General features: G+C 30.2%; 2 protein-coding genes across 2 annotated transcripts; both read left to right on the top strand.

Annotated features, from left to right (window-relative positions):
- Positions 1-3,620: 3,620 nt before the first annotated feature.
- Positions 3,621-10,172, top strand: LOC116404628 (beta-glucosidase 40). Its single transcript, XM_031887730.1, has 13 exons — positions 3,621-3,998; positions 6,638-6,704; positions 7,402-7,460; positions 7,558-7,633; positions 7,938-8,009; positions 8,094-8,181; positions 8,261-8,516; positions 8,669-8,784; positions 8,878-9,101; positions 9,221-9,252; positions 9,365-9,467; positions 9,548-9,656; positions 9,739-10,172. The coding sequence occupies exons 1-13, from the start codon at positions 3,849-3,851 to the stop codon at positions 9,908-9,910; spliced, it is 1,524 nt and encodes a 507-aa protein (XP_031743590.1). The 5' UTR covers positions 3,621-3,848; the 3' UTR covers positions 9,911-10,172.
- Positions 10,173-11,163: 991 nt separating this feature from the next.
- On the top strand, positions 11,164-13,686 carry LOC101203157 (UDP-glucose 6-dehydrogenase 1). The gene is given in 4 exon segments (XM_004144134.3): positions 11,164-11,442; positions 11,958-12,511; positions 12,513-12,758; positions 12,760-13,686. Coding segments are annotated over 3 exon segments (1,443 nt in total). The 5' UTR covers positions 11,164-11,442; positions 11,958-11,959; the 3' UTR covers positions 13,405-13,686.
- Positions 13,687-14,111: the final 425 nt, after the last annotated feature.

Here is a 14,111-nt window from a genome sequence, read left to right as displayed (position 1 = left end):
TATAAACTTTAAGTCTACATTGTCATAAAGTGTAAACTACATTCTACTTTTATTTCTTTGAATTTTAAACCAAAATTTATAAAAGAGTTTCCAACTTTCTAAAAAGTAGTTCTTTTCTTCTTCTTTTTTTCTTTGCTTTTTGACATTTTTAGGACCTTTATTACAACATCAGATATATCATATGAATTAACGTTTTATCAACAATAAGTCGATAGTTTATTTTTTATTTGAATCTTATAATTATAGTAAACAATGAATGGATGATATAATCTAAAATTTTAATATATTTTTTAAATAATTTAATTTATTTTGTTAGAATTGAAAATATCTCGTATAGCAAATTTACATTAAAGTAATTTTATTCATATTGGCGGACTAAATAATGATTTTAAGCATATAAGTTTGTAACATGTGGCTAGAGATAATATTATATGGGTACAATTCACAAAGACATTATATTTCAATGTGGCTATGGATGACTTCTTTGAATGTATTATTACATTATTGGTAATTTAATTTGCAAACCTTTTTTCTTTACACAAAACTAATTGATTCAAACTAAATAAGTTAGGTACACCAACATTCCTCATTAATTTTTTTCTCTCATGTTTTATTCCATCAAGAATCAAATAAATCACCAAACACATCAACCATTGAAATTTCATTATAGATATTACAAAACAATAAGTATACCCTAATTTATGGTAATAATTTGTGATCATATTGTAAAATTTTCAATGGTAAAACGTAAATTCTCAAAACTTATAATAATAGAATTTAAGCCTCTAAAATGATAAAAATTAAACTTAAAGTATATAGTATGTGTTAAGTGTGTAAACTATTTTAGTTGGATAAGAAAATAGTAAACGTTTTAATTAGCGAAAAATTAAAAAAGAAAATGATGAATGTAAAATAGTAAAGACGATAGTAGATGGAGGATTTTGAAATAATGTATCTCGACCCTTTATATAAGTTTAGGAGCCCAATTGTTACAATGTTAAAAAAAATTGAATTTTCACGTCTACATGAAACTTGAATATATGTATGAGGTGATATTCAAGTAGACGTGGGACAAGACGCATGGTGACCGTTAGGTCATACTATTAACATCAACATAATTTATATATTTTTAGTGGCACTTAACTATTTATACTTATTTATCTTTTCCATTTTTATCAATGTGGGACAACAATAGAGGTAACTTTATAATAGGCTAAAGGTCCACATGCTTTTCTAACAAAATATATATATATGATACACAAATCATTATAAAACATACCTGTGTATGCTTGTTTACACATGGTTAGCAAATTTTTCAAAACGAATATAATAGAAGACGTTTGCACACACATTAGTTTGATGAGTATTGTTTAACCACACTAGATTTCATGCTTAAGTTTAGGGTTTCAGAAATAGGGACTTAACAACTTGCCTTAATTCATTAAGACTCGTTATGCACTATTTATTTATCTAAAATTTCAATTTTCCACCTCAGTTGAGTTGGACCCTTTGAAGTTTTTTGAACTAAACGCATGCACACTCAAAGAGCCCTTGAAACGTACACTTTGTTCTTTTAGTCTTTTTCACTTGATTTTTTCTTTGATTTGAACAAATTCGATTAAGTCTATTTTTTTAGGTTGAAAAAATGGTCTATATAATATAAATGTGTTTTGTTCCTTCTAAAAAATAGTTTGTATAATTTTAGGAAATTTAATGAATAGAAATAAAGAAGAATGGAGTATGAGAGAATGCAACATATAGAACTTGTTCCTTGTACTCTTTCTTCACTTTGCTAGGAGAAAATTAATATTTCATTTTTGGTCTATTTGATGCATGCATCATTCACATGTTATACTATATAGAACATATATTTTTCCATTTTTAAAATACCACAATATGAAATAACAATAATTAAATGTGAAATTTAAAGTATAATATATAAAAGTGATTATAAATGATAAAATAATAAAAATATTTATAAAATATATTACGATAGATTTTGATAAACGCCATGAATATATTTTCATCAACATCTATATAAAATTAAACTTCAATATTCTTATTTCCTACCAAATTTCAAACTAACAAGATATGAACTTGTAAATTTATCATTTAATATAAATATTTTTAAAAAAAATTGTGATCATGTGAGTTTATAAAAAAAGAAAAAAGAAATAAAATGTACCACGTCATCCTTAGCATAGTGTTGCGTGTAGAACATTCTGGAACTTGTCATATATGATTTGTGATTCCAAATTTATTAATTGATAACAAACGATAATCTCACGCGCAATGCATGCAGTGTGAACGTGGCAAAAGGTGATAGGATCGTCAGAATTTCTTTTCCTATCCAATTGAAATGGAGGAGTTATTGCCCAGCTGGACCTTTGACTAATGACGTGTACAAACTACATCTTCCTAATATTCCCAAATATTAACACTACTTTTTACACTTTTGAGTTAAACATGTGCTAACGTGGACATAGATTAACGATATCACTCATCTAATCTTAAAATTTTGAATTCTATAGGACAAATTATTGGAAATAAAATGATTAGTTGATTACTAAACGGAGCCAAATATTTAATACTTTTTCTTCTTCTTTTGTCAGTTATTTTCCTCTCCTTCTCTTAAAGGTTTAATATTGAAATGATGATTATGTAAAACTTTAAAAATAAGTTAAATTATAAAAGGAAACAACTTTCCATTTTGTGTCTATTTTCTTTTTCGTTTTGGTCTAAATACATAGACGTGGGATTATGCATAAAGTTTAAATAAAACTACACATTTTTAGTCATTTAACTTTAAAATTTATGCCTATTTAATTTCAACATATCAATTAATAATAATAAAATTAAAAAAAAAACCAGCTATGAAATAAAAACAAAAGACAATTTAACAAAGTATTATGTATTATTCTAGGTCTTTTAGTCTTCAAAGATAACAGTAATTCGCATATATATTAGAAAAACTATTTACTCATTTGAGGAAAAGAAAAAGAAAAGAGCTTAATTTGTAATGGTAAATACGTACAAATTTCTTAACAAGGAGGTTGATAATTTAAATAGTATTTGAAACTAAACTAATATTTTCATCAACTGGGTTGTGTTCTCCTATGCAACCAATAAATACTAAATTCATGTTCACATTGGATAGAAGTGGGAATGCCTTGTCCAATCATTTCCATTGGACTCATCTTAAGAACGATGAATAATTGGTTCAATTAGCGATGATGGTACCTTTACAATAATGTTAATTAACACATTTTTTCAATCTTTAAATGATAAAAAGTATTGGTGTACTCTTATTATATAAATTTATTATATTGATGAAATACGAAAGTTTTAACCTCCAAAAATGGATGGATTGATACTTAATTCATAAACTATACTTAAATTGAAGATAAAAAATAATACTTTAGTTTAAAAAAGATTAAATGAAAATGATAAATTTGTTAAGTTAGGATTGATGACAACAAAACAATACGTTGTGGCCTAAGAAAAAAGCATAATTGGAAAAATAATAATAAAAAAAAAGTGATTTATATATATATAAAAAAAAAGTATATAAATGAATGGAAGGCGTGTGAACTGAGGGACTTTCTTTTTAGTTGGATTTCCACACAAAAGCTAATTGCGCTGCCAATTTTAAAAAGGACAGCCAGAAATTCCCTCTCTCTTTGACGCTCTTTCCCCCACCCTCGCCACCCTCACTCTCCGTTCACATTATTCTCTCTCCATCTCTTCATATTCACTTCAATTTGCCCGACGCAATACCGACAAAATCCAATTCCTAAACCAAAATTTTAAATTCTCTCTCTCTCTCTCTCTCTCCATCTCTTGGCTTGATGACGGCCGGAGGAAGAGGCGCCACCAAAGGCGTCGGCGTGTTAGTCGTAATCATGGTGGTTTTAGGGGTTCAGATTTGTTCGGCGCAGATCAGCAGAAGCAGTTTTCCGAGCGGATTTGTTTTCGGAACTGCCTCCTCTGCTTTTCAGGTTCCTTTATTTATTTCTTATTTTTTAAACGTTTTCTTAATTATTATTTCCAGATATGAAAATAATATACTTCTAAATAAAAAAACGATAGAAATTAAACACTCAAACTTATACCATTTTTACAATTTTTTAAGCTTAGGATTGGGTTTGGGTAGTAGGAAGTTTGAGTGAGGGTACAATTGGAATACTTATGATCCAACTTTTTGGTAGTTTATATAATTTGTCCAGTTTTAGAAATAATTAAAATAATATATGAGGGCGTTATTTGTAATATTGCAATATTTAGAACAATCGTATTTTTCAATTTCAAGGTTATAATACTTTTTTTAAAATTTAACGTTGCAACATCAATTTCTCCACCGAAGTGATTTTAAACTCAATCAGAGGTATGTGCTTTTGTTTTATTAAAAATATTTACAAAATATAGAAAAACTTTTTTTTTTATTATTATTTGTAACTTTGTTTTTATTATATTACTCGAAAAGTATATTTTGAACACACATGCAGTTGTTGGTTTTTTGGGCATAAGAACACTGCATAGATTGAAATAATTTCTGGAAAAAAGGGATAATAGGAAAGAGATAAGGATTTGATTTGTAATCATAAAAAGAAATAAATATGTTATGTTATTAATGTTATTCTAGAAAAAGTATAGAAAACTATATTGGATGGAATTTTTCTGGCATGTGAAAGAGACAAGGATTTAATTTGTGCAGTTTTTTTTTTTTTTATATTATTAATTAATGTTATAGTTATTTTATTTAATGGTGTATACTTTATATATATATATACCCTTAAAATATACTATTTATTAGGTATATCATTTTAACTATTATGATGTATGTATATTTGTTGTTTAGAAAGAGGGTTTTTTTTTTCAAAAGTAGAAAAAAAAAAAACTATTTCCATTTTTAAAGCGTAATATTTTGTTAGTTTTTATATTTTTGACAATTTGAGTTAGAAAATAAAGATAAATTATTATAAAAAATAAAAATAGAAAAAATCTTAATTAGCAAAAATGATAAATTGAAAAAATTATATAAAAAACGATAATAAAAACGATCCAAATAAATTTATTTTGGATTCTTATTTACAAAAAGCTAAATTTTAAATTGTATATTAATATAATTGGAAATTTGGTTATTTGAAAATGTGTAACGTAAATTGATTGATTATTGTAAATTTAGAAAGATGGGGGAAAGAATTTTAGAGAGAGGGAAATAATTTTCCTCAAATTTTAAACTGTTAGAAAGAAGATTGATTGAAGTAAACTAAGCTTTGAATGGAGTTGGTTTTAAGAGGAAAGCTGATTTGTTTCCTTGCACTTTTTCTCTAAGGTTAATTCTATTTTCTTGCACGCCTTTGTTACTATCGTTTTTGCTTCAAGTAATTTAAATCTGGGTTTGTAACTATTTATTTGTCTTTCATTTTGTGTTTTTACGTTTTATGTTTTTAAATTACTTGAAAACAAGTTTTCTCTTTGTAGAAATAAAAGAAAAAGGCATTTCCAAAATAAGCAAACAATCTGTGTTTTGTAATTTGATCATTTTGATACAAAAATATCATGAATTCTAGAAAATTATCCTTAAAATCTCACACGATCTTGTTTCTTTCAAGAAAATGGAATGTTAACAAATATTGGTAAGGGTTATTTGAAAAGTTGAAATATAATCCTTACTATTAATCCTTGAGGGTCAATATAGTGGTGCATGTCAAGTTGAGGGCAAAACAAAAATGAAATGTCGACATGAATTGAGGTTATGAATTCAAATTATTCACCCCAAGTTGAAACAAAGAAAAATATAGTTTTAACAAAAAAAATTCAAAACGAAATAAGTTTAATAATATTATTCGGACTCAAAAAGATCAATTCAGATACGAACTGTGGATTGCATTACAATCTTATTAGAACGTGTGAATACCAATATTTCTTCACCATGTTGTCATTTTATTTGTTTAAATTGTTTTTATCATCTGTTTCTTTTTTCAATTGTAATCATATTTGTACTTTTAATTTTTATTTTAATATCAAATTTTCTGTCTAAAATATGAATTTAGCACTAAAATAAATATTTTTGAGTTTAAAAAGAAAAACAATAACAACAAAGGAATTTACGAGATTCCGACCTAAAATTTCATTCTTACATCTCAATAATATTCCATTAAAAAATACTGTTAATTTTTATTTTTCCTTTTTCTACCTAATTTTCAAATAAATTTGAGAGTTCTATTACTTAGTTAATTATATATTATAATTTTATTGACAATACACGACAATATGGAAAGATATTTTAAAAGAAAATTAACAATCAAAATTACTGAGCCATCATCTTAAATTTCTAGTACGACTAAATTTTTTAAAACATAATGATAATATTCACGATGCTTATGTAGTTCTTCAAATAGTGTATTTGCTAGTCTCATAATCATATCTTTTCATTTAGGGAATTTAGTTCAATTATGAAACATAAAATGTTTGTAGAGAACACTCGTAATATGTATTAAATTAGTTAAACTATGAAGTTATGAATTACTTTTACCATAGTTTTATATTCTTTTAGTGACATGATACTCTATACGTAATTATTGACTCTGTCACTCATTGTAGTTTTGTTTTTTTTAACTCTACGTGAATACAGTACGAAGGCGCGGTAAAAGATGACGGAAGAGGACCCACAATTTGGGATACGTTTTCTCATACATTTGGTAATTGTTTATTATTTATTTTTATAAAAAAAGTGAAAAATAAAATAAAAAAGTAAAATAAAAAAGTATAAACAAAATTTAAGTTTGATCTGCAACTTAACTTTTCTTTTCTTAGAATCATCCAAATGTTTATAAATATAATTTTGAAATGTTATTTAATTGAAATATATTTTTCAAATAAATTGTGACATTTTCTTAAATTTATAAATAATCTTCAATAATTTTGATATTAAAATAATTATCCTAATATTAATCGAGTGAGGATGCAATTAAATAAGGCATGTCATACCAAAAACAAAATTGAATTTCTTTCTTTTTTTAAAAAAAAAACAACGCATAATTTTCTGTCAACTAAGTTATATATATTTCGAATTAAAACATAACATAATTTTAACCTAATTTCTAAATATAGTCAACATATTATCATTGTCTTCTTGATCAATATTAATGCCACAATAGGTTAAACAATATCTCAATATTAATGCCACGATAGGTTAAACAAGGATATTGTTTATGCATTAGAAATCAAAAGGAATTTGAGAAGATACTAAAATATATATAATAAAATTTTAAATTCTATTAACGATAGATATTGATAAATATTTATATTTTTTTTAATGGTATTGATAAACACTGATATATTATAAAATTTTGTAATATTTTATATGTAAATATATTATTTTAATGACATTGACAGGAAAGGTGCTTGATTTCAGTAATGCAGACGTGACAGTGGATCAGTACCATCGGTATCCGGTAACCACACACATACATTTTTTAGAACAGATTTAACCAAACTATTAAATGTAATTAGAAGAATTGAAATAAATAAAAATGAAAATTTTGGAAACAGGAAGATATTAAACTCATGAAGGATATGGGTATGGATGCCTACCGATTCTCCATTGCTTGGTCTCGGATCTTCCCAAGTAATTCATCCTCTTTTCTTTCCTATATATATACTATTCTTCATTTCAACAAAGATATCTAGTTCGATTTGATAAAATTGGAACTTTTAAAATCATGAGACTAAACTGACTTAACTAGTTAATTGTTTAAAATTTATGTAACACAACCTTAAATTGCAATTTTTTATTTAATAAATTGAATTTTTGTTGGTGTTTTGTTTTTTTTAATAAATATTTTGTTTTTTGGTTAAAAAGATTATTAGTAATTAACTGAAAAAAAGAGATTATTAATAAGGTGTGATGTGATTTTTGGTTGATATATTAGATGGAAATGGAGAGGTGAATGACGCAGGAGTTGCTCATTACAACAATTTCATCAATGCTCTATTAGCCAATGGTATGAATCTTCTTCATCTTCACGCCATTTTCTTTGTTCTTTAATTCAATGGTGTTTGAATCCTGCATCTCCTTCTTCAATTAGGAATTGAACCCTATGTCACTCTCTATCACTGGGACCTTCCTCAAGCCCTAGAAGACAAATACACTGGCTGGCTCAGTCCCCAAATCATGTAAGTAATTCCCTAAACTCTAACTCTAACCCTAACCCTAACTCCTATTCCATTTCAGTTCACACCTTCGAAATTGCAGAAACGATTTCGCGGTTTTCGCCGAAACATGCTTTCAGAAGTTCGGCGATCGAGTCAAGCATTGGATTACTTTCAACGAACCCCATACCTTCGCTACACAGGGCTACGATCTTGGTCTCCAGGCGCCGGGACGTTGCTCCATTCTTGGTCACATAACTTGTCGGGATGGCAACTCTGCTACCGAGCCTTACATTGTTGGCCATAATCTTCTCCTCTCTCATGCTACTGTCTCCGATATTTACAGAAGAAAGTACAAGGTAAGAAAGAAAAAAAAAAAAAAAACCCTATAATGAGATTTATTTTTCATTGAAATTCGTATTCCTCAGATACATTGTTCTGTTTCTGCTTTCTGGTTTCATTTGAATGAGATTGTGAAATGTTTTGATGAAAGAATGTGGAATTTTTGCAGAGGATACAGAAGGGAGTGATTGGGATGTCGCTCGATGTTATCTGGTTTGAACCGGGTTCGAATTCCACCGAAGACATTGACGCAGCCAAAAGAGCTCAAGATTTTCAGCTTGGATGGTGATGATTCATAGCAATATGTTTCAGTTTCATTCTATTTCTGTTGGTGCAATGGAGGTGATCATATTGGGTTTTATTTTCATTCACTTTCAGGTTTCTCAACCCGTTGATCTTTGGAGATTATCCAACCTCCATGAGAAGCAGGGTCGGAGGGCGACTACCGACGTTTTCCCCGTCGCAGGCGGCTTTGGTGAAAGGGTCTCAGGATTTTGTTGGTATAAATCACTACACCACATTTTATGCTTATCACAACCGCTCAAACATTATTGGTGCCACACTGAATGACACCATTGCTGATTCTGGCGCCCTCACCGTTCGTAAGAACTCTTAATCTGATCATCACCACCTCTTTTGAATACTTTAGAAATATCAGAATCAGAATTTGAAGTTTACCCCTTTTAATACTCTCCCCTGGTTCTGTTTTTTGTTTATGCAGCATTCAAAGGTTTGAAAACCATTGCAGAAAGGGTAGGATACTGCTTTTAATCTTTGGCAAAACCAGAAGACAAAAAAAAAAAAAAAAAACGAAGACTCTAATCTATTCTAATTTCTCAATCTTTTTTTTTTTATGAACTTGCAGGCAAATTCAATATGGTTATACATTGTTCCTCGTGGGATGCGAAGTTTGATGAATTACATAAAGAACAACTATGGAAACCCACTAGTGATCATCACTGAAAATGGTAAATACAAAGCTCTCCGAAGCACACAAAATTTGGACAAAAAGTAAAGTTCTGATTCATTGTTATTGGGTTTATAACAGGGATGGACGACCCAAATGACCCATTCAAACCAATCAAAGAAGCATTGAAGGATGAGAAGAGGATCAGATACCACAACGGCTACTTAACAAACCTTTTGGCCTCCATCAAGTGAGTTCTTCTTCATGTTCTTCAATTGTCAATGGTGATTTTACTTGTCTGGTCATGTAAATATGGTTTGTGTGCTCTCCAGGGAAGACGGTTGCAATGTGAAAGGGTATTTCGTATGGTCTCTATTGGATAATTGGGAGTGGGCAGCTGGTTTCTCTTCAAGGTTTGGCCTTTACTTTGTTGATTACAAGGATAAGCTGAAGAGATACCCCAAGGACTCGGTTCAATGGTTCAAGAATTTCTTGGCTTCTTAGAAATCTGAGAATATGAAAGAAGGGTAATTCTACAGTGTTTGATGCTTTTGCTTTTGTTGTCATTGGCTACAGTTTGAGTTGTCCTAATTGTGCGCTTTAATTTCTTCTGGCAAATGTGAAAATGTCATGAAATTTTTTAGTTCAGCAATACATACATACATATATACATACGGTGATAGATTTGAACTTACTAGTTTTTATTTTCATAATTAATTTTACTACAAGAACTTATGTCAACAGGACTATATGTTAATTACCTTTATATAACTACTTCCATTTTCTTTTAAAAGCAATCTTGGTAGAATTGCACTCCTCAATGATTAAGGATGGATATCTATAAAATATAATTTGGTCTAGTTTTTCTTTATTTGGTGACACTTTTAATCCTCACTTTTTAGATTTCGGTTTCAATTTAGTGCTCTAAGTTTCAATAGACGTAAATGTAAAAATCGAAAATTGAGTATGGGTTGAAAAAATCAATATTAGAAGTGTGAATCTTAAACTTAAGCATCAAATTAAAACAAAAATCAAATGTTTGGACGATGGTAAATTGGAGTTATAGGTTACTTTTTCAAATTTTTTTTCCAGGGATTGGTTGATGCTAGTCAAACTTTATTCCATTCCGATCTTGTACGTACTCTAATATCTACACCTTTTCAAGTTCAAATTTGATATTTGATAAACTATAGACCAAGACTTCATTTGAACAAATTATTTCACATCACATGTGAAATCATATCACATTTTGCTTCCACCTCATCGGTTACCAAGACAAGAAGACAATAAATTATTTGCACTTTGTTTTTGGGCATATCATTGTCCTATCTACAATGATATATATATCATTATATGTTATATGTTTGGAACATTCTCAATCATTTTCATGAGAAATTCGTCTCTCCACCAAATTTTATAATAACAATTTTTTCATAGAAGTCAGTAATTAACCACTTGTCTTTTCTTATTGTGACTCTATGTCTAACAAACCACATTAGGTCATTGCAAAACAAAAATATGTAAGAGGGCATGAGTGACGAGTTTGATATTTAAAATCGTGTTTTAAATGCTTATCACATAAATACACTTTAAACCAGGAAGAAGAATATATCTTGTGAAAAATCCAAGATTGAATATTTGTATAAATGTTTTTCTATTTCGTTCTTTTAATAATTTAAAATCAAATTGTGTAATAAGAGTTTAACTCAACTAACAGAACCCAACACAGAAACACATGTTAAAATGAAAAACATAATTTCAAACTAGTTTAATGATTGAAGACATAATATCGTATCGTGTATTTAATCATCTTTTCAATTGTTAGGAACGAGGAAGGTAGAGCAATCAAAACCGGTTGATAATTGGACAAATTTATAGGTTTTGAGTAAATGGACAGAGGACAGAGTGGGCCATTTTCTTAGTAAAAGACAAAAATGTTAATGCATTGAATCGCAAACTGTTCTTGGCCTATATATGTAATGAATGTATTTCATCATTCTTTGCAAGTAAATTTTGAGTGTCTTCAAATATTCGAGGTAATATTTTCTCTGTTCTTCATCTCAAGATTTCATTTCCCCTTATTTCTCTAAGATAATCTCTGTTCTAAGATTGCACCACACATTCATCTTGCTTCTCCTGGATTTTACAATGCTGTCTTGTGTTTTTATGTTCTGGGTTTTGCTTACTTTGTTCTTTTCTTGCTTCTTTGAGTTTGATTTTGCCCAGTAACAAAACTTTTGTAGGTGGGTGAATCTATTTTAGGTCTGGGTGTTGAATGCTGTTGTGGAAACTGTGATTTTAGAGGGATTTCTGGTTGTTGAATTGATTACTTGCATGCATTTTTAGGTCTTAACTATTTTGTTATACCAAAATTTAGTTCTCGATTAGAGTTGGAAGGATTTACGGTTTTAGTAGTTTGGAATTTGGATTGTGGAATGGAGATGTGTTATGTGGAGTTATTGATGAGAAAATTAGAGATTTTGTTTAGTTGCATTTAGTTTAGGTAATCATCTGCTTTCATTTGCTTCTGATTGTTGTTTGAATCAAATAGAAATGGTGAAGATCTGTTGCATTGGGGCTGGCTATGTTGGTGGCCCAACAATGGCGGTGATTGCTCTCAAGTGTCCCTTCATCGAGGTAACTGTAGTCGATATTTCGGTTTCGAGGATCGATGCTTGGAATAGCGAACAGCTTCCTATATACGAGCCAGGCCTTGAAGATGTGGTGAAACAATGTAGAGGGAAGAATTTGTTTTTTAGCTGTGATGTTGAGAAACACGTTGGTGAGGCTGATATAGTCTTTGTTTCTGTCAATACACCAACTAAAACTCAGGGCCTTGGAGCTGGTAAAGCAGCTGATCTTACGTATTGGGAAAGCGCTGCTCGGATGATCGCCGATGTTTCGAAATCGGACAAGATTGTGGTTGAAAAATCTACTGTCCCTGTGAAGACAGCTGAGGCCATTGAAAAGATATTGACTCACAACAGCGACGGGATTAACTTCCAAATACTCTCAAACCCTGAGTTTCTTGCTGAGGGAACTGCTATTCAAGACCTTCTTACTCCCAACCGGGTTCTTATAGGTGGACGGGAAACTCCCGAGGGAATTAAAGGCGATAGAAAAACTAAAAAATGTGTATGCTAACTGGGTGCCTGTTGAGAGCATTCTGTGTACTAATCTATGGTCTGCTGAACTATCAAAACTAGCTGCCAATGCCTTTTTAGCTCAAAGGATTTCTTCAGTTAATGCCATTTCCGCCCTCTGTGAGGCAACTGGTGCAGATATCAGTGAAGTATCGCATTCGGTTGGTACGGATACAAGAATTGGCCCGAAGTTCTTGAATGCGAGTGTAGGGTTTCGGCGGTTCTTGTTTCCAGAAGGACATTTTAAACCTAGTGTATATTTGTGAATGTAATGGCCTTCCAGAGGTAGCAAACTACTGGAAACATATCATCAGAATAAACGACTACCAAAAGTCCCGATTTGTCAATCGAGTGGTTTCATCCATGTTCAACACTGCCTCAGGCAAAAAGATAGCCATCCTCGGATTCGCATTCAAGAAAGACACAGGAGACACTAGAGAGACACCCGCCATTGATGTGTGCAAAGGTTTGTTAGGCGAAAAGGCAAATCTAAGCATATATGATCCACAAGTTTCTGCAGATCACATCGAAAGAGACCTTTCAACGGAGAAGTTCGATTGGGATCATCCGGCTCATCTTCAGCCAATGAGCCCGACTGCTATAAAACAAGTTCGCGTCGAATGGGATGCTTATGAAGCAACAAAAGATGCTCATGGACTCTGCTTTCTAACCGAATGGGACGAGTTTAAGAAACTTGATTTCCAAAGAATCTACAACGATATGCAAAGGCCTTCATTCGTGTTTGACGGTCGCAACATTGTCGATGCCGTGAAGTTGAGACGCATTGGTTTCATAGTTTACTCTGTGGGGAAGCCATTGGATCCATGGCTGAAGGACTTGCCCGCTGTTGCTTGAAATATGGAGTGAAATCAAAATGCAGGTTAGTTCCTAGAACCTTTGTTCTTGTTCATATTCTTATTAAGATCTTTAGGTATTTGATGGTTGAGTGTAGAGATTAGTATTTGGAGGGAAAAAATGGAAACAAAGGGCCACTCTTTGATTATAAGTGCTAAAAAAGATTAGATTTGAGAAACTTATTGTGTAATTATTACTGAAATGTTATATGGATTAGTGATGAGATTAATTGATAAAAATGTAATTAGTTAGATATATGAATTTCTTGTTCCAATTTACTCACACACAGGCATGTTAAATCAAATCCTTTGTTTTTCCTATTGGTTTTGTGCATTAAAAATTGTTTGTTAAATAGATGGAAAGATTATTGTTATTAATTAAGATAATTAATTTGATACTCTTTCTATTTCATTTATGTTCCTGCTACTACTTTTATATATTCATACCTATCAAATAGATGGTTTGATATTAAATACATGCATGTAGTAGAATTTACTGACTATCTAAACTATATATTCAATACTCACTGTAGGAAAATCAGGTGGAGACTCATAATCAAGCTTACACTCATATAACACTCCCTATCAATGTCTCTCAATACTCAATATCAATGCATTGATAACAATTTTGGTATTCATCGATAAAAGTAGTGTCAATTGTCAATTGTTACAATAAGATTTAAAAAAAATTAAACTTAGGTTGAAGGT

Source organism: Cucumis sativus, chromosome 6 (assembly GCF_000004075.3).
Source record: "Cucumis sativus cultivar 9930 chromosome 6, Cucumber_9930_V3, whole genome shotgun sequence".
Taxonomy (NCBI): domain Eukaryota; kingdom Viridiplantae; phylum Streptophyta; class Magnoliopsida; order Cucurbitales; family Cucurbitaceae; genus Cucumis; species Cucumis sativus.
Note: the sequence above shows the minus strand (reverse complement) of the source record. Positions and strands in the feature narration are given on the sequence as shown.